This window comes from Saprolegnia diclina (genome assembly GCF_000281045.1).
Source record: "Saprolegnia diclina VS20 unplaced genomic scaffold supercont1.38, whole genome shotgun sequence".
Classification (NCBI taxonomy): Eukaryota; Oomycota; class Saprolegniomycetes; order Saprolegniales; family Saprolegniaceae; genus Saprolegnia; species Saprolegnia diclina.
In genome coordinates, this window is record NW_008246105.1 from 372,912 (window position 1) to 398,983 (window position 26,072).

General features: G+C 59.5%; 10 protein-coding genes across 11 annotated transcripts; 6 read left to right on the forward strand and 4 right to left on the reverse strand.

Annotated features, from left to right (window-relative positions):
• Window positions 1–43: 43 nt before the first annotated feature.
• On the forward strand, window positions 44–5,305 carry SDRG_10972 (hypothetical protein; the record flags this gene model as incomplete). Its single annotated transcript, XM_008616989.1, has 10 exons — window positions 44–172; window positions 215–531; window positions 580–671; window positions 714–1,288; window positions 1,330–1,769; window positions 1,814–2,078; window positions 2,128–4,414; window positions 4,455–4,745; window positions 4,790–4,875; window positions 4,924–5,305. The coding sequence occupies 10 exons, from the start codon at window positions 44–46 to the stop codon at window positions 5,269–5,271; spliced, it is 4,830 nt and encodes a 1,609-aa protein (XP_008615211.1). The 3' UTR covers window positions 5,272–5,305.
• Window positions 5,306–5,316: 11 nt separating this feature from the next.
• SDRG_10973 (hypothetical protein) lies at window positions 5,317–8,728 on the forward strand. The gene is made up of 12 exons (XM_008616990.1): window positions 5,317–5,840; window positions 5,886–5,997; window positions 6,046–6,134; window positions 6,182–6,283; window positions 6,328–6,598; window positions 6,643–6,743; window positions 6,784–6,973; window positions 7,016–7,493; window positions 7,538–8,161; window positions 8,209–8,413; window positions 8,459–8,524; window positions 8,573–8,728. The coding sequence occupies exons 1-12, from the start codon at window positions 5,370–5,372 to the stop codon at window positions 8,612–8,614; spliced, it is 2,751 nt and encodes a 916-aa protein (XP_008615212.1). The 5' UTR covers window positions 5,317–5,369; the 3' UTR covers window positions 8,615–8,728.
• Window positions 8,592–9,286, reverse strand: SDRG_10974 (hypothetical protein; the record flags this gene model as incomplete). Its single annotated transcript, XM_008616991.1, has 4 exons — window positions 8,592–8,675; window positions 8,730–8,857; window positions 8,908–8,983; window positions 9,029–9,286. The coding sequence occupies 4 exons, from the start codon at window positions 9,284–9,286 to the stop codon at window positions 8,592–8,594; spliced, it is 546 nt and encodes a 181-aa protein (XP_008615213.1).
• Window positions 9,287–10,133: 847 nt separating this feature from the next.
• On the forward strand, window positions 10,134–11,315 carry SDRG_10975 (hypothetical protein; the record flags this gene model as incomplete). The annotated part of the gene is made up of 1 exon (XM_008616992.1): window positions 10,134–11,315. The coding sequence occupies one exon, from the start codon at window positions 10,134–10,136 to the stop codon at window positions 11,313–11,315; it is 1,182 nt and encodes a 393-aa protein (XP_008615214.1).
• On the reverse strand, window positions 11,263–16,775 carry SDRG_10976 (the record flags this gene model as incomplete). 2 transcript variants are annotated; one of them, XM_008616993.1, is made up of 13 exons in its annotated part: window positions 16,669–16,758; window positions 16,412–16,627; window positions 16,236–16,366; window positions 15,510–16,188; window positions 15,305–15,456; window positions 15,211–15,261; window positions 14,882–15,163; window positions 13,843–14,836; window positions 12,167–13,790; window positions 12,046–12,120; window positions 11,785–12,000; window positions 11,658–11,743; window positions 11,334–11,600 (listed from the first exon to the last, which is right to left on the reverse strand). In XM_008616993.1, exons 1-13 carry the CDS (start codon window positions 16,756–16,758, stop codon window positions 11,334–11,336), a joined length of 4,863 nt encoding a protein of 1,620 aa, XP_008615215.1. The 2 variants fall into 2 exon arrangements, with proteins under 2 accessions (XP_008615216.1, XP_008615215.1); XM_008616994.1 differs by having other exon boundaries at window positions 11,263–11,600; window positions 16,236–16,627; window positions 16,669–16,775.
• A 548-nt stretch (window positions 16,776–17,323) lies between these two features.
• Window positions 17,324–18,462, forward strand: SDRG_10977 (hypothetical protein). Its single transcript, XM_008616995.1, has 3 exons — window positions 17,324–17,926; window positions 17,970–18,133; window positions 18,178–18,462. Exons 1-3 carry the CDS (start codon window positions 17,329–17,331, stop codon window positions 18,406–18,408), a joined length of 993 nt encoding a protein of 330 aa, XP_008615217.1. The 5' UTR covers window positions 17,324–17,328; the 3' UTR covers window positions 18,409–18,462.
• Window positions 18,463–18,498: 36 nt separating this feature from the next.
• On the reverse strand, window positions 18,499–19,186 carry SDRG_10978 (hypothetical protein). The gene has a single exon (XM_008616996.1). It carries the CDS (start codon window positions 19,121–19,123, stop codon window positions 18,683–18,685), a length of 441 nt encoding a protein of 146 aa, XP_008615218.1. The 5' UTR covers window positions 19,124–19,186; the 3' UTR covers window positions 18,499–18,682.
• Window positions 19,187–20,942: 1,756 nt separating this feature from the next.
• On the forward strand, window positions 20,943–21,872 carry SDRG_10979 (hypothetical protein). Its single transcript, XM_008616997.1, has one exon. The coding sequence runs from the start codon at window positions 20,954–20,956 to the stop codon at window positions 21,794–21,796; it is 843 nt and encodes a 280-aa protein (XP_008615219.1). The 5' UTR covers window positions 20,943–20,953; the 3' UTR covers window positions 21,797–21,872.
• Window positions 21,873–21,904: 32 nt separating this feature from the next.
• Window positions 21,905–24,467, reverse strand: SDRG_10980 (hypothetical protein; the record flags this gene model as incomplete). Its single annotated transcript, XM_008616998.1, has 9 exons — window positions 21,905–22,362; window positions 22,408–22,497; window positions 22,543–22,669; window positions 22,715–22,824; window positions 22,868–22,977; window positions 23,024–23,162; window positions 23,209–23,506; window positions 23,555–24,033; window positions 24,083–24,467. The coding sequence occupies 9 exons, from the start codon at window positions 24,465–24,467 to the stop codon at window positions 21,905–21,907; spliced, it is 2,196 nt and encodes a 731-aa protein (XP_008615220.1).
• A 566-nt stretch (window positions 24,468–25,033) lies between these two features.
• On the forward strand, window positions 25,034–25,913 carry SDRG_10981 (hypothetical protein). The gene has a single exon (XM_008616999.1). The coding sequence runs from the start codon at window positions 25,058–25,060 to the stop codon at window positions 25,817–25,819; it is 762 nt and encodes a 253-aa protein (XP_008615221.1). The 5' UTR covers window positions 25,034–25,057; the 3' UTR covers window positions 25,820–25,913.
• The last annotated feature ends 159 nt before the right edge of the window (window positions 25,914–26,072 follow it).

Genomic DNA, 26,072 nt, shown 5'->3' on the forward strand with positions numbered 1-26,072 from the left:
CCTCGTTGGTTCTTCGGTTACACAGTTGCAAGCGTCGAGCAGGATGCGCAAGCAGCCGTCGTCGACCAAGGTGTATCCGACGGCGCCGGCCTACACCGAGGTTACGCCTGTCGTCGCGGACGCCGACCTTCCGCGTAAGTCGAGCTTGGCGCCGCCCCTTGCGGGTCACCCGGTACGACGGCGCGTAAGGCTGGAAAGGTGCAAGCCGTCGTAGGCGCGCGGCCGCGTCGCGACGCTGCGCGGGCTCGCGACGCGCCTCTTGGCGTCAACGTGGTTTGCGACCTTTATCACGCTGGTCGTGCTTCTCAATACGATCACGCTCGGGCTCGTCGACTACAGCGATCCATGGGCTGACGGGCCCAACCCTACACTTCTGCGGAATCGGCTCGTCGATCAAATGAACAACATTAGCCTCGGCATCTTCCTCGCCGAGGCGGTGCTCAAAGTGCTTAGCATGGGCTTTCTGTACGGACCGACCGCGTACTGCAAGGACAGCTGGAATCTGCTCGACCTCGTCGTGCTGCTCTCGGGGTCTCGACGCCGACGCTACCTCGTTCGTCTTCTCATATGCAAGTGTAGATGTCTGGGCTGGTTCTTCCATGCCGGGAGCGTCGGGCAGCTGCGCATTTTGCGCGTGCTTCGGCCACTGCGCACACTGCACTCGTTTCCAGGTCCTGCTGTTTGTACGAGGCGCGTCTCAAGGGACGTACTAGGGCTCAAGGTGCTCGTCAACGGCGTGCTCTCGAGCTTGCCCGCGCTCTTTGACGTCGGCATTCTACTCGGGTTTAGCTATCTAGTATTTGCGATTCTGGGCATGGAAATCTGGTCCGGAACGTACCACCATCGGTGCCGGCTCACGGAATTCCCCGTCGTCCTCGACTTTGACGCCGGTAACGCGCCCAGCGCCGGCGCGTACCCCAACACGACGTATCTGAGCCTCGTGTTGGACAATCCGAATGCCTATCGATGTCCGCGCATCGACGTTGAGAGCGACAACTGGACGACGCCGCTCGACTGTTTCTGGCCGCTCAACTTGAACGACACGCAGTACTGCGGCAGCCGCGCTTGCGCGCCAGGGACGTACTGCGGCTCCAACTACGACGCGTCCGGCCGGCCCCGCTTTCGCAATATACTATTCAACGGCTCACTGCTCGTCGATATGGCAAACGAGGGCGACTTTCTTCCGAATCTCAACTTTGGCCTCACGAGCTTCGACACGGTCGGGTACACGCTCGTCATCATTGCGCAGATCGTGACGGCGTCGGGCTGGATGGTGCTCACGCAAAACGTACGTTCTACAAGGTGGACAAGTTGTCTCATTTGCACTAGACGCAAGATGCCTACTCGTGGCTCGCCGCTGGTGTGTACTACAACTCGGTGCTCTTTGTCGGCATGTGCTTTTTGCTGCAGCTCAACATGGCCGTCATGTTCAATGAGTACGAAAAAGCCAAGGCGGCCCTCGACAAGGCCGCCGCGCGGCCGCTCGTGTTGATTCGCCGGCGCATCCAGCGGCAATATTACCGCCGCATCAAGCTAGTGCCACCGTCGACGTTGCGGCGTCACGTGCGAAATGTCGTCACGAGCGTCTGGTTCCACCGCCTCGGGCTCAGCATGACGTTGCTCAATGTGGCGCTGCTGGCGTCCGACCACCACCCGCAGTCGCCAACGTTCGCTGCCAACGTCGAGTTTGGCAACTTTTGTTTTCTTGTCTACTTTGCCCTTGAGATGGCGCTCAAGATTTACGGGCTTGGGTTCATAGCCTACCGCAAGTACGTCGACGAGCGTATGACATAGCGATCACCTTGCTGCGTAGAGACCGGTTCAACCTGTACGACATGGTGACCATCTTAATCGGCGGTGTCGAGACGCTCTTACATCCGCCGGCCTTTCTCGATGGCACGCCCGGCGTTCGGTCGCCGTTGGCGATTCTTCGCGCTGCACGCGCGATCAAGCTCGCGTACTCGTGGCCGAGTCTCCAGCGACTGCTCACGGCCATTGTCGGCGCCCTCCACGAAATTCTCAACTTTCTCTTCTTCCTCGTGCTCTTCATCTACATGTATGCGCTCATGGGCATGGAGGTACTCGATGCCGTCTCTTGTCGTTCGTCCTAACGTCTCCTCACGTTAGCTCTTTGCGACCAAGTACAAGTTTGACGCGCGCAATCGCCCGTCGCCCTTCAACGCGACCGACCCGAGCGTGACCCTGCACCGGGCCAACTTTGATACGATTCAGTGGGCGTTCTTCACTGTCTTCCAAGTCATCACGTACGACAACTGGCCCGCCGTCATGTACGACGGCTGGCTCAGCGCCGGTCTCGTCGCACCGTTTTACTTTGTCTCGATCGTCATCCTCGGCGTCTGGGTCGTCATGAACATGTTCTCGGCCATCATGGTGCAGTCCGTCATGGAAGATGCGAGCGCCAAAACGGCCATGATCGGCGACGTCGACGCCAACCTCTGCACGCGACTGCGCTTGCGCCAGCTCAAGCGCATCCTCCGACGCCTCATGGGCGTGACACCCGTGCTCTCGGCGCCGGCAAGGGCCGCGGACGAGTCGGTGCTTGGCCGTAAGAGCTTTGGCTGCGTTGGCCTCTCGTCACCGCTGCGCCAAGCGTGTCTCTCGCTCGTACGGCACCAGCGATGGCATCTGTGCGTCACGGCGAGCATCATGGTCTCGTGCGTCGTGACGGCGCTCGATACGCCGCTGCTCAACCCGACTAGCGGGCTGGGCTACACCCTGACGGTCATCAACAACACCCTCGCGATCGTCTTTACCCTCGAGATGCTGCTCACGATGCTCGCTCTCGGCTTTACGGCGTATCTCACCGACCCGTGGCGCGTGCTTGACCTCTTCATCGTCGGAGTGTGTCTCTTGAGCTGGTCGGCCACGGGCGTGTTTGCGCAGCTGCGGGCGCTGCGGTCGCTCCGCGCCCTTCGGCCACTGCGTGTCATCCACCGCCTTCCGCAGCTGCAGGTCGTTGTCAACACACTCTTCCGGTGCTTGCCCGACATTGGTCGGTCGCTTCTCTTCTTTGTGTTTATGCTGCTCCTCTTTGGCATTGCGTGCGTCAAGTTTTTCAAAGGTAGTCTGAGCACGTGCTCGATTAGTCCGTACGACTACCTCGACACGCCGCTGTATTCACCGCCGCCGCCGTGGTTCCCCCCAAACTACGCGGGCGACTACTCGATGTCGGACCTCATGCAGTGGGACGTCATGAGCTTTCCGCGGCCTTGGGACAACCTCACTCTTGCATCCCAAATGGTGCTGGCGCCGTACTGGAACGGCACGTGCCACTTTGGCGCGATACCACCCACGTCCAAAGATGTGTGCGAGTGCTTCAACTTGACGTGGGACCCGGTCGTGCCGCAGCGCTTTGACAATATTGCGCTCGCGCTCGGCTCGCTGTACGAGCTCACGACGATGGAAGGTTGGAGCTTTGTCGCGATAGCGGCGGTGGATGCAACCGGTCCCGACAGCCAGCCGCTGCGCAACCACCAAGAAGGCTGGATGGTGTTTTGGTTTCTCTTCATGGTCATCGGCGCGTTCTTCGTCACGAACCTCTTCATCGGCGTCCTCTGCGACAGCTTTATGCGCGAAAACTACGGCGTCATGGTCACGGACGAGCAACTCGACTGGATCAAGCTCCAGCGCAAAGTGCTCACAATGGCGCCCGTCGTGCGGTACCCGCCGCCGTCCGAGTCGACTTGGCGCCTTGCCTGCTACACTTTGGTCGAGCAGCCGGCGTTTGAGACGAGCGTCATGGCTGCGATTCTCCTCAACCTCTGCCTCATGTCGATGAGTTCGTTTGGCCAACCAGTGTGGGTCAAGACGACATCGACCGTCGCCACCAACGTCCTCTCGGTCGCCTTTGCGTTGGAAGCCGCTCTCAAGATTGCCGCTTTTGGGCCGCGCTACTTTGCCAGCAGCGCCCACCGCTTTGACTTGGCGGTCGTTCTCCTCGCACTCATCGGGATGGGGCTGCCCGACTCGGCGGGCATGGGCACGATCGCTACCGTCGTCCGCGTCTTCCGCGTCGGCCGAGTCTTGCGGCTGTTCCAAAAAGCAACTCTGCTCAAGAGCCTGTACGACACGATTATGGTGTCGCTGCCTGCGATGGGCAACGTCACGGCGCTCCTCATGCTGCTCTACTACATCTTTGCGGCTGTCGGCGTCCAGCTGTTCGCCAAGGTAGCGTACGGTCCGAGCATGGTCAACCCGCACCAGAATTTCCAGAACTTCTGGCTCGCGCTCCAGACGCTCATTGGATTCTCGACGGGCGAGAACTGGAACAACTACCTCTGGGAACTCTACAACATTGAGCCAATTACCAATCCCGACTGCATCGAGCCGGCGTTCAACGCGTCTGTCTGCGGCTTTGGCGACGCGCTCAACTGCGTCCCCCTCGACGGCTGCGGTACGACGCTACATCGTGATTCGTTCTATGCGATGCGTAGGGCCGTGGTACATTGTGCCCTTCATGTACCTCTTTGAACTTGTCGTGGGCTACATTGGACTCAACCTCTTCTCGGGTATCGTGGTCGATGCGATCGGTGACTCGTGTGCAAAGTCGGCGCTCTCGCCGAGCAATTTAGCCGAATTTACGGCCATGTGGGCCGAGTACGACCCGAACGGGTCTGGTTTTGTCTCGATCGACGACCTCTGCCGCCTCTTGAGCCGGCTGAGCCCACCCTTTGGCTTCAAGCTCGTCGAGACCATGACAACCCGCAAGATCTACCACGCCATCGGTACCAACCGCTAAAGCAAAGTGTTCCGGCTCAACACTCTCTAGGGGGCCTCGACATTCCCATCTACGACGGGCGGCTCGTTCACTTTAAGGACGTCCCGCGTGCGCTCGTCCAGCGCTCGCTCAGTGAGGTGCGACGTTGGCCACTCGACTACGATCTTATATCGTGTTTGAGCTAGGGCGACCGCAGTAAGTTTTATGAAATCGGCGCGCTCATGGCCCGCCTCGGTATCGCCAAGCAATTCGACGACGTCTGGCAGCGTGGCCACAGCAAGGCGACGCTCCGCGACCTCCGCGCCCGCGCTGTGACGCCGATCCAAGACTTTGTAGCGATCTTGATCATTGCCAAGTTCCTCCGCCGTGTGCGGTACCGACAAGAGCGCCGGCGGCGGCTCTGTCGGCGGCTACTGCACATCGAGCTAACGTCGCGCTGGGCGCGCCTCGAAGCCAAGTTTCAATCGCCTCATTCGGCGCCCCGCCAACTCCCGCCGTTGGAGCATGCGCCGCCCCACCCCTACGTGTTATAAACCACTTTAGTTGAGAAGCTATTTTTGCTGCCAATGGGGGTTTTGGTCGCGGAGGCTATTCCTAGTCGGTCCACGCTAAGGTTGCTAGAAAGCCGCCGATGGGGCTCTGCGCGAGCTCGAGTCTGGCGCCGGTGGAGGCCATGGCGCCGGTCGTGCCGCCGACACCAGAAGCTGCGACTGCCGATGCAGCACGCGCTACGACAGCCGAAGAAAGTGCCCCCCCGCCCGTGGAGTCCGATGCCCCACTGCCTGTGGAGTCGAGTGCCCCACCGCCTGTGGAGTCGAGTGCCCCACCCCGGGCCCAATCCCTCTCCATCAGCGCGGGTGCGCCACCCAGTGCGGCCGAAACGAGCCCCGAAGCACCGCACCGATCGCTGATACCGGACCTCCCGGCCACTTTTCGGCGATTTTCGCTGCGTCGCAAGTCGTCGTTTGCTCAAAGTAGTCTGGGCGCGTCGCCGTCATCGCGCAAGGTGAGCGCCAACGGCGTGCTCAAGGCGATTCTCGCGAGGAGCTCGAGAGACCTCACGGTGATGGACACGGATGTGACGACCGAGAGCTTGCTCACGGTACCCACACGGAGCGTCGTCATCTGGCCGACTCATTTGGCGTAGAGCGTTCGCATTGCCCGCGCCTTCTTTGACTTTATCCAGGTTAAGAGCGAGGATGGTCCCCGCGAATACCACATGATTGAGCTCGGCGTCAAATTCTGGATGGCCGTGCGCGGTACGAGATCGCACAACTTGGTTTGCATCTGGTCATCGTTGTGACCAGATCTGGAAAAAATCACATCAGGAGCGTTCAAAGTGCTCACCGTCGTCGGGATCTACAAGACATTTCTTCAACCCAACGCCAAGCAAGAGGTGTGAGCACCTCGTTCGATGCGGTGGTAGCATCATTTTCGATGTAGCTTGTGGTGCTGAGTCTGGTCGAGCGACAGCAGATCCAAGCCAAACTGGACGAAGACCAGATTCCAGAAACCATCGAACTCCTCAATCAAATGGCCGACGACGTAGCACCCTAGATTGAAAGAGCCTGATACATCCCGCCGCGTAGGAGGTGCGCTCGTCGGTGCAGCCCGTCTTTCGCGCATTCGTGGCCGACAAGTCGCCGCACGGGTATACCGAGAGCTGCCTCGCAACGAGCATGCTCCCCAACATGCAGCCGTTCATGAACGAGAAGAAGGAGCGGCTCGAGGAGATTCTCGATCAATCCTACTCGCGCCGGAGTCTGCGCGACTACTTTAGCCGCGTCGGCGAGTCGCCCGAGTTTCTCTTCATCGTCGACGTCCTTGAGTACCGCGATAGCACCGAAGCGCTCATCACCGGTAGTCGCCAACTATCAACGTATCGAGTCGAGATCTCTGGGTAGACGCGCTCAGCGAAGAAAAGAAGCATTTGCACAGCGGCTTTCTCATGCATGCCGTGCACAAGATGTACAACAAGTACCTCAAGGCCGGGTCCAAGTCGATGGTACTTTGTCTAGGACTGTGCGTGTCTCATAAACGACTAGATTCGTATTTCGAGCACGAACCGCGACATGATTTTGGCCGAAATCTCGTGCATGGACCCGCCCAAGCTCGATGTATTTGACGCGGCGCTGCGCGAGTGCTCGTTCCTGCTCATCACGGAGCACCTCGAAGCGTTCCTGTCGTCGCCCGAGTACGCAGGCATGAAGTCGCACCGCGCGAGCCTATTAGCCGGTACCGCTCACCATCGGTCAGAGATCCCAACCACCTGCGTAGGCGGCTTGCTGCAGTTTGGTCAAGCACTCACGGCTCATGCGACGCTCGCAACATCGCCGAGCTCGACGCACGTCGCCGAAGCCGACCGACTCCGCGTCGAGGATGTGGTCAAAGGCGTTGGCGCGTCCGCCTTCCGCATGCACCTGCGCGAGTACAAGATGGAGCACACCCTGGATTTTTACCTCGAGATCGACCAGTTCCAGCTGCTCCCGCACAACAAGCGCGACTACATTGCTGCAAAAGCGTCCAAGCTCTTCAACAAGTACATTCGCCGTGGAGCGAAAATGGAAGTCGCGCTCCCGGGGCACATTCGGCAAGCGATCCTCACGTCGATCGCGGACCCCGCCGAAGACATTTTCAACGACGCGCATCTGCATTTGCTGTACCTCTGGGAGTCAAAGCTCTGGAAGTCGTTTGAGAAATCGCCCAAGTACTTGGAGCTTGTCCAGATGTACAAGGAAGAGCGCGAGGCGGCGGCGTACGTTCTCCTCCGTCTCGGTTTAGTGTTATGCGTGTGTGCAGGCTCGTGGCGGACGGCGCGGGCGACGTCAAGACACTGCAGATGCTCACGTCCACGGACGTGAAAGCGCTTTTGCTCCAAGACGGCCCGCTCCTCACGCAGTTTCACAAGTTCCTCGTCAAGGAGAACTGCACGTCGTACCTCCTGTTTTACATGCAAGTCGAAGAGTACAAGCGGCTGCCAAAGTCGGATTTCCTGGCGCGCCAGAGCAAGAAGATCTACCACCGGTTCCTCAACTCGACCGCCAAAGAGTTTGTGAGCGTCTCGGACGAAACCATGGCGAGCATCCACGAGATGCTGCCGAATCCGTCGCCGCAGACCTTCCACCTCGCCCAAGAGGAAGTGCTCCATTTTCTCTGGAAGACGCTGTACCCAAAGTTCCAGAAGTCTGTGTTCTTCACCAATGCGATGGCCAAGCCCGCGTCGCCGATCGTCGGCCGGCGCACGCTCAAGGACGGCGACGCGTCACCCTTGTCGGCGCGGTCTCGCAGGTTCCTTCCGACCGTGGTGCAGCGCACGTTTGCATCCCGCGTCTCGACGAGCCGGACGCTGGCGGCGCCGACGATCGACGACATTCTGGCCAACCTTCAGAGCCGCGCGCTCTTTCTCGCATTTTGCGAAGACATGTACGCGCTATCCTTGTCGGTGGTAGGAACGACACTATGGTGCATAGCTTTTGTGCCGAGAGCATGTACTTTTGGCTCGAGTGCCTCGAGTTTCAGCGCATTCCGCACACCGACTACCTCCGCTTGCGCGCGCAAAAGATCTACCGCAAGTACATTGCGACGTCGGCCAAGCTCCAAGTCAACCTCATTCACTCGATCGTCCGCGATATTGAAAAGCAAATGGAGAACCCGGGCCGCCAGCTCTTTGCCAAGGTATTTTTTGTGTTTGGGGATGATCGTGCACAGGGTGTGATGTAGGCCCAGCAAGCCATCGTGTTTATGCTCAATAAGGATACGCTGCCCAAGTTTCTCAAGTCGAAATACGTACTGCATCGTGTCGCGATATGATAGATGCTCATCATATGTGTCTAGTACGATCCGTGCTGCAAGATCATTGCGGATGCACAAAGCTAGAGCGCGTGGCCGTGACGAGACGCAGACTCGTCGCCTCGGAGCTCGTCGCGCGGAGCGTTAACTAGGCAGCAGAGACGTATTTAAACATGAAGATGAAGTTCGTTGGAGCACATACCGTGCTGTGCAAACTGCCCTGCCACAGCACGTGGTGCGTGGGCCCGAGACCGACGAGCAGAACGCTGCAGTTGAAGAGTCGACCCAGTCGTTTGAGCTGCAGCGAGATGGATCGTATAAGCCCGAGCTCTATAGAATCAAAGTCATCGTCACAAGGAGCGGCCAAGATGCGTGGCGACCGTAAGCGTCGTGCGTGGCCTGCTGGAGGCACGCCATGTCCACGACCAAAAGCTTGGGCGCGCGTTGGGCGGTCGCCTACGCACCCGCCGAGTCAGGCTATGCTCAGGTAGGAGCTCGTACCAGCGTCTCGAGCGTCCACAACAGCTGCGCAAGCGAGCGCAGTGGTTCCAGCTGGACGTTCTGCAGCAGGTCGCCGACGCACCGACCTTGCCGCTGTATCCGCGCGGCCAGTCGCTTGGCGAGCACCGGGAGGAACGGACTGATGGCGACGATGTAGTCGCCCGCCTCGGCGCGCGCGACGACGAGGCCATCGACCACGTCGGTCTGCAGCGCCTCGGGGCCCTCAACACCGTGGACGCCGGTGTGCAGCATCGCCATATCCGGATATCAGCTGGACATCCGGATGTGACGGTACTGGCATCCGGACAAGCGCTGCATCCGTTCGCGAAACTATCCGGATGACCAGCATCTGGCAGCACCCACGTGAAGATCGCTCGCACGACGCCCGCTGCCTGTTGCTTGCAACAGCAACCACCGCCGCTTGCAGGTCGCACGCTCTACCTACTTGGTATAACAGCATCGCACTTGGTACAACAGTATAGCACAAGGCAGCTTTCGGTGACGGAACATAAGCCACGTACCTCCTCGATCTTCGGGCGGCTTCGCCTGCATCAAAACAGAAGGGCAGTGACATCACAGCGCTGCATGTACACGCAGCCCAGAAGCGCGATGGCATTCAAATGCTTGCTCGAGTGCCAAACACCCGTTCTCCGCAGCAGCAGCACCGCACGCCGTGTACTATGGTCGCACGGTCCGCCTCGGTCGCAGCGCGATGATGCTGGCCGAAGCTTGTGGCATCATCGCTTCGATTACCGCCGCTTTGAGCGGCTTGGCCCTATCTTTGCATCGGTGGCGCCAGGTCCTTGGCCGCGAGCCAGTCGAATCAAACTTGTCGACGCTGGTGGCGTGCATCATCACACGCTGTGATTCCATTGGTTGAAATCTGCCATTTCTATTGCATCCACCAATGAGCGACGCGCTCGATTTGATGACATCACATCGCGTTGCACGGCCGTACACGAGCGTACCGTCCATCCGGTTTGCATACAAAATTCAAGTAAACACGTACAAAGCGTACATTTTAATGTACAGTAATGTACGCTTTTGCCCGACCCCGCGTGTGGCAAAGCGTATCCTGCGAATCATCATTTTCGGATTGGTTGCCATGTGCAAAGGTCAAGCTCCTTCCAAGGCCGACGCGTTCCACGCTGCGGGGTACCGCCCGGTCGCCGGCACGCCCGAGCCGCTGCCGCTGGAGCCCCCGACGATCACGCTCAAGGACCTGCGCGCGGCGATCCCGGCCCACTGCTTTGAGCGCAGCGCTGCCACGAGCTTTTACCATTTGGCCAAGAACCTTGCGATCTGCGCCGGCGTGTTCGCCGTTGGCCTCAAGCTCGCGGCTGCCGACTTGCCGCTCGCGGCCAAGCTGGTCGCGTGGCCCATCTACTGGTTCGTCCAGGGCACGTACTTTACGGGCATCTGGGTCATTGCGCACGAATGCGGCCACCAGGCGTTCTCGGCGTCCGAGATCCTCAACGATACGGTCGGTATCATTCTTCACTCGCTCCTCTTTGTGCCGTACCACAGCTGGAAGATCACGCACCGCCGCCACCACTCCAACACGGGCAGCTGTGAGAACGACGAGGTGTTTACGCCGACGCCGCGGTCCGTCGTCGAGGCCAAGCACGACCACTCGCTCCTCGAAGAGAGCCCGCTCTACAACCTGTACGGCATCGTCATGATGCTTCTCGTGGGCTGGATGCCGGGCTACCTCTTCTTCAACGCGACCGGCCCGACCAAGTACGCTGGCCTCGCCAAGTCGCACTTCAACCCGTACGCAGCCTTTTTCCTCCCAAAGGAGCGCCTCAGCATCTGGTGGAGCGACCTCTGCTTCCTCGCGGCCTTGTACGGCTTTGGCTACGGCGTCTCGGTCTTCGGCCTCCTCGATGTCGCCCGCCACTACATCGTGCCGTACCTCATCTGCAACGCGTACCTCGTGCTCATCACGTACCTCCAGCACACGGACACGTACGTGCCCCACTTCCGCGGTGACGAGTGGAACTGGCTGCGCGGCGCGCTCTGCACCGTCGACCGCTCGTTCGGCGCTTGGATCGACAGCGCGATCCACCACATTGCCGACACGCACGTGACGCACCACATTTTCTCCAAGATGCCCTTCTACCACGCGATCGAGGCGACCGACGCCATCACGCCCCTCCTCGGCAAGTACTACCTCATCGACCCGACGCCGATCCCGCTGGCGCTCTGGCGCTCGTTCACGCACTGCAAGTACGTCGAGGACGACGGCAACGTTGTGTTTTACAAGCGCAAGCTCCAGGAAAAGTAAATAGAAATACGTTTGCCATCAGAGCAACCACGAGGAATGGCTTGGCGCGCCAACGCTGCTGTCGAGAGCGCGCTGCCGCTGCAGCCGACGCGCACCCACCTTGCGCAGGAGCCAGCGCAGAATGACGCGCGCGGCTACGTGCTGCGCAATGGGCTTGACGTCGGTGCACTGGACGATGCTATTGTGCATGGCCTTGAAGCGCTTGGCCCAGTGGTCGTGGAAGGCTTTCGTGATCCCCATCTGGTCCATGACCGAGCTCATTTGCCGGAAGCGCACCGGGTCGCCCTACGAAGCCCAACACCCAGTATTCACCCAACAAGCAAGGTGGCAGGAGGCAGGTACCTCGCTCATCGACCGGATCACGAGGGCGCGGGGCACGTCGCGAAAGTGAACAAACTTGCTGTCGTATATGGTGATGCCCAGTGTGCCTAGAGGGTGTCGGTTGACCGGAGCTCTCCGGGCGGCGTACCGAGGACGTGCTGGATGCGCGCGGTGGTGTACTGCGGCAAGCCGCGGAAGCCCAGTGGCGGTGGAAGGCTTCGCAGCACGCGGCAGAGGTCGTCGACGTGCAAGCGCCCAACACCGCCGGGGTCGTACTTGGACCAGAGACGCGCGAGCTCGGGGAGGTCCTCGACTGCCGACGCCGTCGTGGCGTCGGCATCAGCGACGGCGTCGACGATGATACCTAGGGTTGGGGTTAGAGGTCCGGCGTCCTTGGATGACGACGCACTGGAGAAGAGGTTGAGGCCGATGTAGCCGACGACCATCATGAAAATATAGAAAAATGGAATGACGAGCCACGTGCCTATCACGTATTGTAGCAAACAGGCGAGCGGATATACGCAGAGTACCGCAGCCGTCGAGGGGGACGCAGTTGAGCGCGTCGCCAAAGCCGCAGAAAGACGCGTTGAACGCCGGCTCGATGCAGTCGGGATTGGTAATTGGCTCAATGTTGTAGAGCTCCCAGAGGTAGTTGTTCCAGTTCTCGCCCGTCGAGAATCCAATGAGCGTCTGGAGCGCGAGCCAGAAGGTCTGGAAATTCTGGTGCGGGTTGACCATGCTCGGACCGTACGCGACTTTGGCGAACAGCTGGACACCGATGGCCGCAAAGATGTAGTAGAGCAGCATGAGGAGCGCCGTGACGTTGGCGACCGCCGGCAGCGAGACGGTGATCGTATCGAAAAGGCTCTTCATGAGCTTGGCTTTTTGGATGAGCCGGAGGGCGCGGCCGGCGCGGAAGACGCGGAGCACGGTCGCCATGCCAGCCCCGAGCTTGGACTTGACCGTCACGAACGGCAGTAGAATCGAGACGAGGGATGTGAGCACAATGACAAAGTCAAACCGGTTCCAACCGTGGCCAAAGTACGCTCGCGGGCCAATGGCAGCAACCTTGGTGAGCGCTTCAACAAAGAAGAGCACGGCGAATGCATTGTTGATGCGGTCGATGGACTCGCCGAGGACGTCGGGTTCGCCAAAGTACGTGCTTGTCATCACCGCCATGTTGAAGAGGATGCAGCCGGTCATCACGTGCTCGAAGTACTTGTAGCCGGCAATGCGATGGCAGAGGCGGCGCAAGCGATTCGCTGGTACTGGGTAGTGCACGATGGGCGAGAAGGCAACGAGCCGCCGCTGGAGGTTGATCCAGTTGATCTGTTCGTCGGTCACAAACCCACCGTACTTTTCCCGGATAAAGCTGTCGCAGAGGACGCCAATGAAGAGGTTGGGCATGAAGAACGCGCCAAAAATCATGAAAAAGACCCAAAAGAGCGCAAATTGCGGCTGTGCATGCGGAACCGGCTGCATGTCTTCGCCGCGTGCGTCGACCGACGCCAGCGCCACCGCGGTCCAGCCCTCGAACGTCGTGAGCTCGTACAGCGCGCCCATCGCACGGAGCAGATTGTCGAAATTTTGCGGCACCGGCGAGCTCCACGTCAGATTGAGCGACGGTGCGACCAAAGTGCTAAAGCAGAGACAGACATCTCTGGACGTCGGCGCCTCGTCGTGTGAGAAGTGACACTGGTCGCGCCAAATGGGCTCGAGATGCGCTTGGGACGACGGGTCCATGGCCCGCCAAATGCGTGGAAACGTCATGACATCCAGCTTCTCCAAGTCACTGCGGCTGTAGTTGCCAGCGTACGAGGGTGGGAACCACGGCGGCACGGGCGTGTACGATGCGTTCTCGAGATAGACATAGGGCCCGATCGAGCACGAGTTGAGCGAGCCCTTGAAGAAGTGAACGCATGCGATGCCAAAGAGCATGAGCATATACACAAAGAAGAGGAGCGACTTGGCGATTTCGGGGATGCACCGGAAGAGCGTGTTGACGACGACCTTGAGCTGCGGCAGCTGGCTAATCACGCGGAGCGGTCGGAGTGCGCGCAGCGTGCGTAGCGCACGGATGCCACCGACGTTGACATTGGTAGCCGACACGCTCCATAGCGCCAAGGACGACAAGACAATCGTTCCATCGAGTGCCTAGAGTTGAGATTGAGATTCACGTTGAGATGCCGAGAAAGAGATAAAAGACCTTCCACGGGTCCTTGATGTAGTCGACGACGCCGATCGCAATCAGTGTGATGGTCATTTCAATGGCAAAGAGCGTGGCGTACACGCGGTTCGCAGTAAGGAGGAACCGGCCGAGACCGTCGGACGCGTCGAGAAGTGGTGAATCGAGGGCGGTCGTGACGGTCGCACACGCAATCACTAGCCCCGTAGCGCGCTCCCACCACGACGAGCTCACAATCCGGAGGCAGGTAACGCGGAGCGGGAAGTGCACCGAAAGCACGCGCTGGTGGCCGTCGTTGGCGCGCTGGACCGTGGGCTCGAGGCGCCGGACCGAGCGCTGGACGTACCGCATCTGCATTAAATGGCGGTGGCTCTGCTGCTGGACGGTCGTCTTGTCGTAGATGCTCCGGAGCTCCTTGACCGAGCCCGCGGCCCGCGCCATGGTGGCGGTAGCATCGTCGTCGTCGACTTGGTTCATGACGCACGAGACGGTGATGGCCGAGAACATGTTCATGACGACCCAGACGCCGAGGACGATGATCGCGATAAAGTAGAGCGGCGCGAGGGGTCCGGTGCTGAGCCACCCGTCGTACATGACGTTGTTCCAGTCGTCGTACGTGAGGATCTGAAAGACCGTGAAGAGTGCGTTCGGGAGCGTGTCAAAGTTGGACCGATGCAGCTGCAGCAGCGACGCGTTCGCAGCAGCCAGTGGCCGGTTGTTGGCGTCAAAGTAGAATTTGGTCGCGAAGAGGTCCATGCCCATAAGGGCAAAGATGTACACAAACAGCGCCAAAAATACAAGAAAATGAACAATCTCGCCCATGGCGCTGGTCGTCGCTAAAAGCAGTCGCCGGAGCGGCCCCCACGCTTGCGCGAGGCGGAGCACCCGCAGTGCTCGGAGCGCTGTGAAGGGCGACGTCGGCGACACTGTGCCGTCAATAAACCCGGGCTTGTTGACGCAGTAGTCGAGCACACCGAGAAGGATCGAGGTGGCGTCGAGCCAGTTGAAGAGCTCCCTACACAGAGCCACGATGACGCCACAGACATAGTCCGGTATATACTTGAAATAGGGACCCGGCCCAAAAGCGATCAGGCGCACGACAAGGTCGAGGAGGAACCAGAAGAGGCACACAAACTCGACGAGCTCGACGCCAAAGGAGAACGCATAACTCATTTGGTAGTGCGTCGTCGCCAGCGCAACGACGTTGATGAGCGTCACGGCCATGTTGAACATGTAGTAGCCGCGGTGGCTGTAGATCGCTTTGACGCGGCTGCGGACGCTCCGGACGCGCGGGTGCCGGAACGACCGGTGGAGCTGGTGCTGCAGTGGCACTAACGTCTGCCTAGTGCCAGGTCCAAACCGCACGCAAAAATGCAAGCAACCACATACCACATACGCCGCCGCATCATCGAGAGCTCGCGCGCGTCGGCTTTGTCCTTCCTGCCACGCGGTTGAGATGCAAAGCACAACGATGTGTACGTACTCGAGGCGGAGCTGGGCGGCCTGGGCTTCACACGCCTTCTCGAATGCCGAGACCATGATGGCCATGTTGATTTGCAGCAAAAAGCACATGCCGACAAAGAGCACGACATTGAAGTAGATGCCGGCCCCGATCCACGAGTAGGCGTCTTGCGTCTACACCTCAGAGGTCAGTCTCACATCCCCGTGTGACGCGCACTGTGTCGTACGTTCTCCGTGAGCGCCATCCAGCCCGAGGCCGTCACGATTTGCATGATGATGATGAGCGCGCTCCCGACCGAGTCAAAGTGTGTAAGACCAAAGTTCAAGGCATACACAAAGTCGGGTTCCGTCATGATGGAAAAGAGCAGCGCGCCGCCATTCGGCGCGTAGAGATCACGGAACCGGGCGTGGCCGGACGCATCGTAGTTGGAGCCGCAGTACGTCCCCGGCGCACAGACGCGGCTGCCGCAGTACTGCTTGTCGTTGTAATTGAGCGGCCAAAAGCATGCTTCCGCCGTCGTCCAGTTGTCGTTCTCGACATCGATGCGCGGGCAAGCATACTTGGCCGGGTCCTTGACCGCGAGGTTGATGTACGTATCGTTCAAGTAGGCGGCGAGGGAGGGCGTCGCGCTCGGATCGAAGGGCAGTGCGATCGGGTGCGGCGTGAGGCGGCAGCGGGCGTGGGACTCGCCGCACCAGATCTGGACGCCAATGATGGCAAACACAAGGTAGGAGAACGCGAGGAGGATGGAGATGTTGCACTGCGCGGGGAGCGCTGTGAGGAGTGCGTTCACGAGCACCTTGAGGCTCGGGACCGACCGCACGGTGCGCAGCGGCCGCAAGATGCGCAGGAACCGAATGCCCGTCATCGTCGTCTTGACTTCGGCGAAGAGCAGCGAGATAATGCTAGCATAGGTGGTTGATACGACTTGGAGAAATCTCTAGAGATGTACCCCGAGGCAACAATGAGGCAGTCGAGTTTGTTCCACGGGTTGGCCAAGTACCCGTGCCGGCCCGAGACGCCGTGGGCAACGCACTTGAGCGCCAACTCGAGCATAAAGTAAACCAGCGTCACTAGCTCAATCTAGTATATGGGAATGGAAATATTGTCATAAGCACAAGAACCTACGATCTGCACCGCGCGGTTCACGCGCAGCGTCGGACCGTTCGTGGGCGCGCTGCCGTTGGCCCACGGGTCCGAGTAATCGACAAACCCCATCGCGATCGAGTTGACGAGCACAAAGAGGAGCGTGACCCGGGGCATGTACTTATGCGTCACGACCGCGATGCACGCGCGCCGAACCGGGTGCGATTGCGAGAGGACGCCAAGTGCCATTTGCTCAAACTACCAGACGCCATCAGCGTGGAATAAGAAAGGAGCCGTACGTTCTCGGGCGCGGCTTTGCGGTGAAAGATTTTCGACGAGAGGACGGGCGCGACGGCGCCCTGCACGAGCGCGGCGGGCGGCCCGGCCATTCGCGCACGCACCAAGCCGTTGCAAAGTGGCGCGGGCGTGAAACCGGAGCCGTTTCCATTCGCTTGTAAACGACAATGTATCCGGATACCGTATCTTGTTGCCGAAAGATCCTGTGCGTTTTGGATGGTGCGACCCGTTCCGGTCCAGTGCAGCTTGTATTACCGGTAGCCACACACGCCTCTTTGAACCATGTAGGTCCGCGGCGCAGAGACCATTGACTGGTACATTTTCACAGCGTTACGGTGTACTTAGTAGCTGGCGATGACACGGGCATTCCCAAGCTTTGGGCTCACTCCGCCCCTTCACAAACACCGGTGAATGCACAAACGTGCTGGGGTGCAGGGCGGACAGGGTGCGGTTTTGGCTGGTCTTTTGCGCGGCTGGACAGTGCTTGAACTACCTACAACGCGACTATGTTCTTATTGTCGTCGTTCCCAACCGTCGTGCAGCCGCAGCCGATCTTCCTCTTGCCTCCAAGTGCAAGACGCAATTTGATTGGACGCTATGTTGATGACGCTACATTTGATTGGCTAAACGGCCGTGCGTCGCGATGACAAGTGCAAAGTGGGATGTGTGAGCCAACGGTGACGACGCTATCGGCGGCGGCCATGCCGACGGACCGGCACGTGCTCAAGTACGTCCAACTGCGCTACGACGACGGCGACAACCTCATTTGCACGGACGACGCCATCTCGGAGGAGGAGCAGGCGCTGCTCGCGTACACGCCGACGCCGGCGCCGCGCGCCAAGGTGCTCTTGCACAGCTGCTGCGCGCCGTGCAGTGGCGCAATGGTCGAGGAGATGCGGTACCTCATGGACCTCGACATTACGATCTTCTTCTACAACCCCAACATCCATCCGAAGCGCGAGTACGAGATTCGCAAGGACGAGAACATCAAGTACGCCATCAAGCACGGAATTCCGTTCGTCGACTGCGACTACGACTCGGACGCGTGGTTCAAGCGCATGGTGGGCTTTGAGCTCGAGCCGGAGCGTGGCGTTCGTTGCTCGGCCTGCTTTGACATGCGCATGGAGGTCACGGCTGCGTACGCAGTCGAACACGGCTTTGACTATTTTACGACGACGAATGCCACGTCGCGCTGGAAGGACGAGCTGCAAGTCAACTTGGCGGGCGTGCGCGCGGCGCTCTTGTACCAAAAGCAGCGAGGTAGTCTCTCTTTTCTACGTCGGATGCCTGATGTCGTCTCCAGGCGCCAAGCTCCAGTTTTGGGTCTACAACTGGCGCACGGACGCCATGACGCGCCGCAAGTACGAAGTCTCGGTCGACGAAAAGTTCTACAAGCAAGAATACTGCGGCTGCTCGTACTCGCTCCGCGACTCGAACGTCTGGCGCGCGCAGCAAGGCATTCCGAAGGTCCAATTCTGCGTTCGCGACGAACGCGCTGACGAGATGCATAGGTCAAGATTGGTGGTGACACGGCCGGGCTGGGCACGCGGTACTTTGAAGACGTCGAGGCGGACGAGGCCGAAGAGTCGCAGGAGGTCGTCGACGCCTTCTTCCGCGACGCCAACGCCCATTTTGGCGACGAGAAGCGCCCCAAGAAGTACCAGGAAGCGCTCCAGAAGTCCAGCGCCGTCTTTGTTGGTCGTCAAAAGTCGGCCGAGAACATTGACGCCAACAACTGGTGATATCGACAACAACAATAACATTTTGTTGGCTGTCCCATGACCCTATCCCTTCTACACATACGAGGCTACTGTGCATCAGTTGGCGTGTTCCCGGCGGGGTTTGTGGATTCATTTCTAACGTGATCGTATTTATCTAGTTTGACAGCCCGAGCAAAAGTTCTGCATGCTGGCCGATCAGACATGCAGAAGTGGCGCACAAGATTAACCCCTTTTCCGTAGTTTTGTTGAAATGCCGGCAAGAATGAAGGGAAAAAGTCTAGTTCGTAATGTCTGTCTACTTGAAGAGCTCCTTGCGGAGCAGGTCGGCACGGCCGCGCACCGAGTTGATGAGCTTGACGCCGTCCTTCGTGAGGACGTTCCCGTCGGCGTCGACAAACACGAGGGTCGGAATGAACTCGACGCCAAACTGCGCGCTCAGCGACGCCTTGAGCTCGCGGTGCACGAACGGAAGCGCCGGAAACGGCATCTCGGCCCAGTACTCGTTAAAGCCGGCGACTTCTTTGTCGGACGAAACAAAGATGAGCTCCATGTCGTCGAAGTCTTCGACGAGATCTTCGTAGAACGTCGAGAGAAGCGGCGTAAACGCGCGGCACGGCGGGCACCAGTGCGCCGAGAAGTAGATACCGACCACCTTCTTGTTGGCGAGCGCGTCGGCCGTCGGGACGATCCCGGCCTTGGTTTGAATCTCAGCTCCCAAGAGCGCGTGCAGGGCCATCGAACTCGATGCTGTCAAATGTACAAGTGGGCTTGGTCCATGGCGCCACTGGATCGCGCGACGCTGATTGGCGGCGTTCCGTGTCAAAATACCGTACATGCGTACTGTATGCAACGTACGGTTGAACGTATTTTTGTATGCAATGTACGAGAGTGAACGTACGGTGCAGACACTGTAGAGTGGACGGGACGGGCCACCTGGGTGACGTGGGGATCAGAAGAAGATCGCGAACGATCGCGGCCCCGGAGCTATGTCCGGTACTGTATCCGGCGTATTTGTCGGACGTTCAACCCCTCGCAGCGTCCGTCAGCATGAATCGACAATTTTGTAGACGATATGGATTTAATGGTGATATGGTTTCCAGCAAGATTGACGAAGGCAGTCGCAACAAGCGTACACAACCAAAGGATAGCTTTAATAAAATGAGCCAATTTACTGGTAACGTAATCCCGGAGACCGTGTTTAGTGTCGACCCTCCAACGCATTTGGTGCGACCTATTCCCGTACCTGGTTCGTGTAGGCCACGAAAGCTAGCTAAGAATCGATAGAGCTCTGGTTCCACCCCTGGTTTGCACCAGTGAACAATGCAAGTACTAATATGTGCACGTATCTCGTGGGACCATTTTCGTGCGTCTAGCAACGACGTCGTCCAGGCGCCCCTGCAAACGCCGCGATGCATATCAGGTGAAACGAGGTTGGCGAATTCTTGATGAATTCACTTTATACATTTGTGTTGCCCATCCCCCGCCATCGGTGAGTCTAACTCCTGCACACGATTGCCAGCTCCTCCAGCAGACAACAATGGTGACCTCGGCACCTCTGTCGCGTGTCGTTTTGCTGCTCTGCCGTGGGCAAAGCCAAAGGGATCTGCCCTAGGTGTGGACGCATCCGTGGCTGATCCGACTTCCGACAGTCGGCCTTTTCGCTGCGGCACTCCGTTGCGACGACATGGTGTCCAGCCTTTCTGACGGCATTGTATACCTAATCGGGCACATCGAGGTGCAATGGGCGGCGTATACCACATTGATGATATGGGTCCAGCGCACACCTGGCATGTCATTAGAGTCTGGTTGCCAGCGAGACGGAAGGTGGGCGAAGAAGCACGCAACCAGGCGCAAGCCGACGAGAAGATCCTACATTGCACCGACCAGATGCAATGCAAGATTCGAGATGACGCCGCGCCGTGCCTGTCGTGTGTTGGCGGGTCGCGGATCTCACGACGCACTGCCCAGTGGGGCGATCCCAGCGCTCTCGGCCGTGAAGGAATCTGCGCCGTCTGGCCTCCGCCCTATCATCAGCATCTTCCGACACCGTGGGAGCCAACCATTGGAAGCATCAAGTAACCTCAATGCTGCAAAAAATATAGCGATTCGGTCGGCCGACTCGTGCGCTCGTGCAGGGGTCGCAGCCCGCTGGGCGGACGCGATGAATCCGCGCGCATCATCACGGAGTAAAACCCTGCGCGATGGGGCATTCCTTTGATGCACCAATCCCATCGCAGCATGCTTCCACGTGAGCCAATCCAATTCATTCTAGGATCAAAATCCCAAAACAGAGTGTTTTTAGAGTTTTGCACCCGATTGCGAATCTGAGTGTCGCCTGGGCTACAGAGACCTGACCGCGTGCGTCGTCCGCTCTCAATGTAGCCGCTCGTTGCGTCACCTCGTACACAGCCGGCCACTGATAACCCGAGTGTTATTAGTGGTCGGGCGCTCGCCTTCGCCACGGCCCACTGCAAGTAATCTGAACGCTGAGCAGCTGCCGCCAGATTCACGTGACCACTCTGCACGCGTTGAATCTTGTCACACTTCCGTCACTTGCGCTTTTACCATGTTCTTTGCACCTTCAACGAGCAGCGCCGACCTGCTTGCGCTCGAGAACGACCGCCTCCGCCTCCAGCTGCAAAAGGAGCAAGCGACGATCCGGTCGCTCCAGACGCAGCTGCAGTCCCTGCAAGCCACGGCCGCCGAGGCCACGTCCAACCGCCTCGCCCTTGAACGCGAGTACGCGACGCTCAAGTCGTTCATCACAAGCGCCTTCAACCTCCCCAAGCAATTGCCGCGCCTCTTAGTCACGAGCGTCGTCCCGAGTGCCAAGCCGGCGTCGCCGCCACGACACCGCACCTCGCGCGCCTCGTTCCTTGGGCCGCTCCTGGAAGAAACCGGCGACAGTGACAGCGACATGGACGAGCCAAGCGTCGTCGCTCCCAAGGCGTCGACCAAGGACGCGGCCACGGTTTTGGCGCAAAGCGCTGCCAACCTCATGACGTTGCGCCGGTCGTCGTCCGAGCGTGTGCTCCGTGACAACTGGTGCGAAGAGCCCATTGTGGCGCCGGCGCCGCTCTCGCGGGATGCATGGAACAAGCTGCTGCTCGACTGGGCCCAAGGCGACACGCGCAAGCACGCGTACCTCTCCGACTGGCTTTCTTACCACTTGAACGGCCAGCGCCATGCCTCGCCGTACGCCAACCCGCGTGTCGAGCTCAAGTCGCTCACACCCGCGCAGCTCGACGGCTTCAAGCGGCTCGTGCTCCCTGCTCTACGCGCCGCGCGCCCGGACCTCGACGTGCGTGGCTACAGCAAAGACTACATTGGTCATAGTCTGCGCATCGTGCTGGACGGACCTAGTACGTCCCCGATGCGGTCGTCGCTCGCGTCGATTGCCGAGCGCTAACGTGTCTATTTTGCTAACTTATCCATTTCTGCCGCTACTATATTATGTAAATTCAACCATGTTTCATGTCCACGAGTATATTCAGTCTAGTATTGCGATCGTCGAGCACTAGACGTCGACGTTGGCAGCAATCGAGGCGCCGTCGACCGTCAGCGCATAGGAAAAGTACTGGGCGCTAGTCGAGAAGAACGAGCCTTCGAGCACGATGCGCACGCTGAGCTCGTGGCCGTTGTGCGCAAAGCAGAAGGCATCGCCGCCGTCCCAGAGCAGCCGCGCCTGGGTCTGGAGCTCGCCGTTGCAGTAGACTGCGCGGAAGCCGCCGTGGAGCCCGTGCTGCACCTCGACAACGAGCGGGGCGTCGGCAAATGCAATGTGCCACCAGAGCTGCTTCCACGGAAACGTGAGCAAGATCGCATTCGCCGGGTGCTTGATCTCTTCGAGCGTCACCGCGACATCGCCGAGGCGACCGCTTCGAACGATCGGGACGCTGTCTTTGCCTTGTGAAGTACTTAGCAGGATGCTGTTGGCGAGCTCGGCTTGCAGCATGGTCTCGAGCGCCACGACATCTACGTCAACCTGTCGCATCATACAGTGACACACGCATAACTCACCTGGCTCGTCCGGCACCTTGTACCACGAGCGATTTGGAAACCCGACAGCGACCCAGTCAGGGGGCGCCGTCCATAAATTATACACGGCCTCTACGTCGTTTCAGGATGCCTCGTCAGAGTGAAGAGATCAAAGACCCGTGATGCGCTCGATCGTCATCTTGGTCGCATTCGGTGCATCGAGTGCGACCCAGCCCTTGTCCTTGAGCCCCACGTACGTAATGTCCGAGTCTGGTAGACCAAACTGGAGCAGCGCCACAAACGCCTAACGTATCAATGTATCAGCCGTCCCACGCAGGATGTGGTCTACCTGGTTCTCGTCAATGTACTTAAGCACAGCGCTGGTCGGTTCGGGTGACACGAGAACGCGGACGCGGGTTTTGGTGCGGTAGTAGAACTTGCCGTGTTGCTTCTCCGGTTCTACATGCTGATGACCATCAAAAGGTCAAAGACGAACGCGTACCTTTGCTCAGCGCGACGAGCACCGACTCGCCCTGAACCGTGCGTTCGTAGATCCAGCCAGGCTCGTGCGCGAGCTTGACGTAAGTCATGTCGGACGCCGGCGGGATGTACCTACAGCCCATCAACTCGATACAACAGTGATACTTAACACGCGCACCGCAAACTGCTCTCGACGATGGACCCGACAGGCTTGGGAAAGCTGCCTTGGACGCGAGGCCCGTCAATGTCGGGCGCCATGCGCACCGGTACCGCGATCTGGACCTTGTAAAACTTGGGGACGTCGATCGTGGTCGCATCTATCTCAGTTCTTAGTCGCGCTCGACTGCGTTCTTGCCGCCCTACCGCCGTCAATAGCCGTAACGAGGAGCTCGCCGCGGCGTGTCGTCTCGGGCACCCACCCTGGCGCGTGCCGGAGCTTGAGAAAGGTAACGACAGACGTCGCAGACTCGTCGTCGTCGGCGAGCGCGACATCGAGGCGCAGTCGCTCGCGACACTCGATGACTTGGAGCCGGGTCGTGAGCACCGGGCTCTCGAACGACGGCGCCGAGAAGACGGGCACGCCATTGTCCGAGTCCAAGACGCGGTAAAAGCCTCGCGTAATGTCCCGTTGGATAAGACTGTGCAGCGGCGACAAGACGACCTGTACACCAATACATCCGTCTCTTCCATGGGATCCAAGGTCCCGTACCTGGCCGTCCATGGTCGACTCGAAGACCCAGCCGCGCTCGTGGAGCAGCTTGACGTACGTGATGGGCGACCCATTTGGCGTGAAGCGCTGGGACCCTTCCACGATCGTGTTGAGGTGAAAGCCCTTCCCGACTCGCGGGCCCATGATGTCGGGCGACTCGCGAATGCCCACGGCGATTTTGACGCAGTAGAAGAAATGGCCGTGCTCGAGCGTCCCTTCCTTGCCACTTAGCGTCGCAACCGTCACGTTGTTGGGCGCTGTGACCGAGATCGCACTCGGTCGCGTGACGATCGGCGCTTCGTCGAGGCGCTCGAGCACGTGGCGGCCACTGGGCAGCTGCACGTTGAGCCACCCGGCGGGCTTGAGCTCGACAAAGGCCACGCGGCTCTGCGGAAACGTCACGACGCGAGCGACCTCGACGATATCGTTCGGGCGCTTGGTGTCGACGGGCGAGACCTTGGGCGCCAAGCAGTCGGGCCCTACGAAGACACACGGCGCTAAGAGGATCGCAAGCGAGAGATCTCGCACCCGTGCGCACGTCGAGGGGCACGAGCACGCGAAAGTAGAAGCTGGGCGACGCGACCTCCTCCGTCCAGTTCGTCTCGGGCAGGAGCTCGACGTTGCGCGCGCCATCGAGCGCATTCTCGAGCGGAATCCAGCCGGCGGCATGGGCGAGCTTGAGGTACGACACGTCGCTATCTTCGTAGCCGCCCGTGCTGCGGCGGCGACCGTGCGGCGACGGATGCGACTGCGACGGCGAGAGTGGCTCCTGCTGCGACTGCTGGCCCGCGTCGATGACCTCGACGACCTCGCCCGGCATCTTGCGCGCGTTGTGCACGTACGAGTCGGGCATTGGTGCGTCAGCCACGCGGACCTCGCGCAGGACGCGGTAGAACTGCCGGGGTCGACCCATGGCCGTGTCTTCGTCCTTCCGACTGACCTCTATTGTCCGGATACCAGCGCTTGAAATCCATCGGTTTGAGTTTGAGTCGATGGTCCATAAAAAGTGCACTTTGGCTCCAAATTAAGTTGAGTTTGAGTGCCCACCAACACCTTGGCCAAAGATTGGGCAAGGCCGGATCGGTTGCTAGCTTATGATCCTACAGCCGACGGCGATGCACGGTGGTCCGACGTGTGACATCGTCGAGCCAGCTCCGGAGGTAGCTGCATTTCCAGTGATATAGCCCGTCCAGCGGTTCATTACCTAGTGCATTGACGACTTATAACTTATGTTGGAACCTATGAGCAACGACGAGAGGGTTAGGACGCATGCGAAGATGCAAAGCCACGCGTCGCCGCGGGTTGTAGATGGCGGTGTACCTCCCGTCAGTCTCTTAGTCCAGGTGCACTTGTAGTAGCTTGTCAGGCTGGTCGGGCGGCGAGACAGGGAGGTGTGAGTCGCGCGTTGCGATTGGCCAAAAGTCGTCTGGAAAGCCAGCTGGAAGCCAATCACCGGCGTTTGTGACGCTTTTGCACCAAAACCAACTCATTTTCTTAGTTGCAATGACGACGATGGCAGCGCTGCGCGAAGAGAACGAGCGCCTGCGCCGGGCCCTCGCGCAGCAAGAGGACGAGTACGCGACGACGCTCAATGAGCAGCGCGAGCTCAAGATCAAGCATGCGCAGCTGCTGTACCGGCAGCGGCTGCGCCAGCGACACCCGACGCTGGTCATGAAGGAGGACGATACGCCCGACACCTTTGACTTTCATCGCCGCGAGATGCGCATCATCTTGCTCGAGGAGGCGTACGAGCACATGCTGCGCCTCGCAGACAAGGGCGCAGCGTGGCTCGACCCGAACTCGGACGACGACGTCGAGCTCTTGGACGAGCACCAGGCGTTCCATCGACTGCACCGTCATTGGCACCGCCACCGCATGCCGGCCGACCTCGAAGACACGTTTGACGCTGGCAACGAAGACGACCCGACGATCCCGATGAACCTCGAAGCCGACTGCTGGAAGGATCTGCTCAACATGTACGCCAACGGCAACCCGCAAAAGCTCAAGTACCTCACGTCGTGGGTCCGGTACATCCTCCTCGGCGGCTCGATCGGCACGCCCGACGCGCAGTTCCGCGCGGGCGTCGAGCTCACGTACCTCTCGAGCGAGCTCATCGAAGGATTCTCCAAGATTCTCATTCCCGCCATCCAGCAGTACCGACCGGACCTTGAGGTGCACGTGCTGACGAAAACCGTCGTGGACCGGAGCCTCCGCATCGTGGTCATGCCCCGCAAGAAGCCGCCCTCGCCGCCGCCAGCGTCGTAGCGCAGGACGCTGTTTATTTAATCGACTTCAATGTACTAGGACAGACTATAGTTGGTGCATGCGACGACAAGGCTGTCTCCAAATTCTGTTTCAGATCTGATTTCGAGTTGTGCCGGACGGGAATCTTGTTATTCCTTGCGTCAGACCGCCGTCTACCTTAGCGTCGCAGGTATTAGCCTGCGTTGTCGGTGGCGAAAGCAGCGTACGTACACTGTATGGGCGGCGCTGTAATAGGCGGCGATCGCGAACTCAC

What these genes read in the sequence shown, in the direction of transcription:
- SDRG_10973 (XM_008616990.1), top strand. Translation starts at nt 5,370, where the DNA reads ATGGGGCTCTGCGCGAGCTCGAGTCTGGCGCCGGTGGAGGCCATGGCG. An exon ending in CGACCGAGAGCTTGCTCACG is followed by an intron (nt 5,841 to 5,885) that starts GTACCCACACGG and finishes CATTTGGCGTAG; the next exon opens with AGCGTTCGCATTGCCCGCGC. An exon ending in GAAGAGCGCGAGGCGGCGGC is followed by an intron (nt 7,494 to 7,537) that starts GTACGTTCTCCT and finishes GCGTGTGTGCAG; the next exon opens with GCTCGTGGCGGACGGCGCGG.
- SDRG_10977 (XM_008616995.1), top strand. Translation starts at nt 17,329, where the DNA reads ATGTGTGAGCCAACGGTGACGACGCTATCGGCGGCGGCCATGCCGACG. An exon ending in CTTGTACCAAAAGCAGCGAG is followed by an intron (nt 17,927 to 17,969) that starts GTAGTCTCTCTT and finishes TGTCGTCTCCAG; the next exon opens with GCGCCAAGCTCCAGTTTTGG. An exon ending in CGCAGCAAGGCATTCCGAAG is followed by an intron (nt 18,134 to 18,177) that starts GTCCAATTCTGC and finishes CGAGATGCATAG; the next exon opens with GTCAAGATTGGTGGTGACAC.
- SDRG_10978 (XM_008616996.1), bottom strand. Translation starts at nt 19,123, where the DNA reads ATGGCCCTGCACGCGCTCTTGGGAGCTGAGATTCAAACCAAGGCCGGG.
- SDRG_10979 (XM_008616997.1), top strand. Translation starts at nt 20,954, where the DNA reads ATGTTCTTTGCACCTTCAACGAGCAGCGCCGACCTGCTTGCGCTCGAG.
- SDRG_10981 (XM_008616999.1), top strand. Translation starts at nt 25,058, where the DNA reads ATGACGACGATGGCAGCGCTGCGCGAAGAGAACGAGCGCCTGCGCCGG.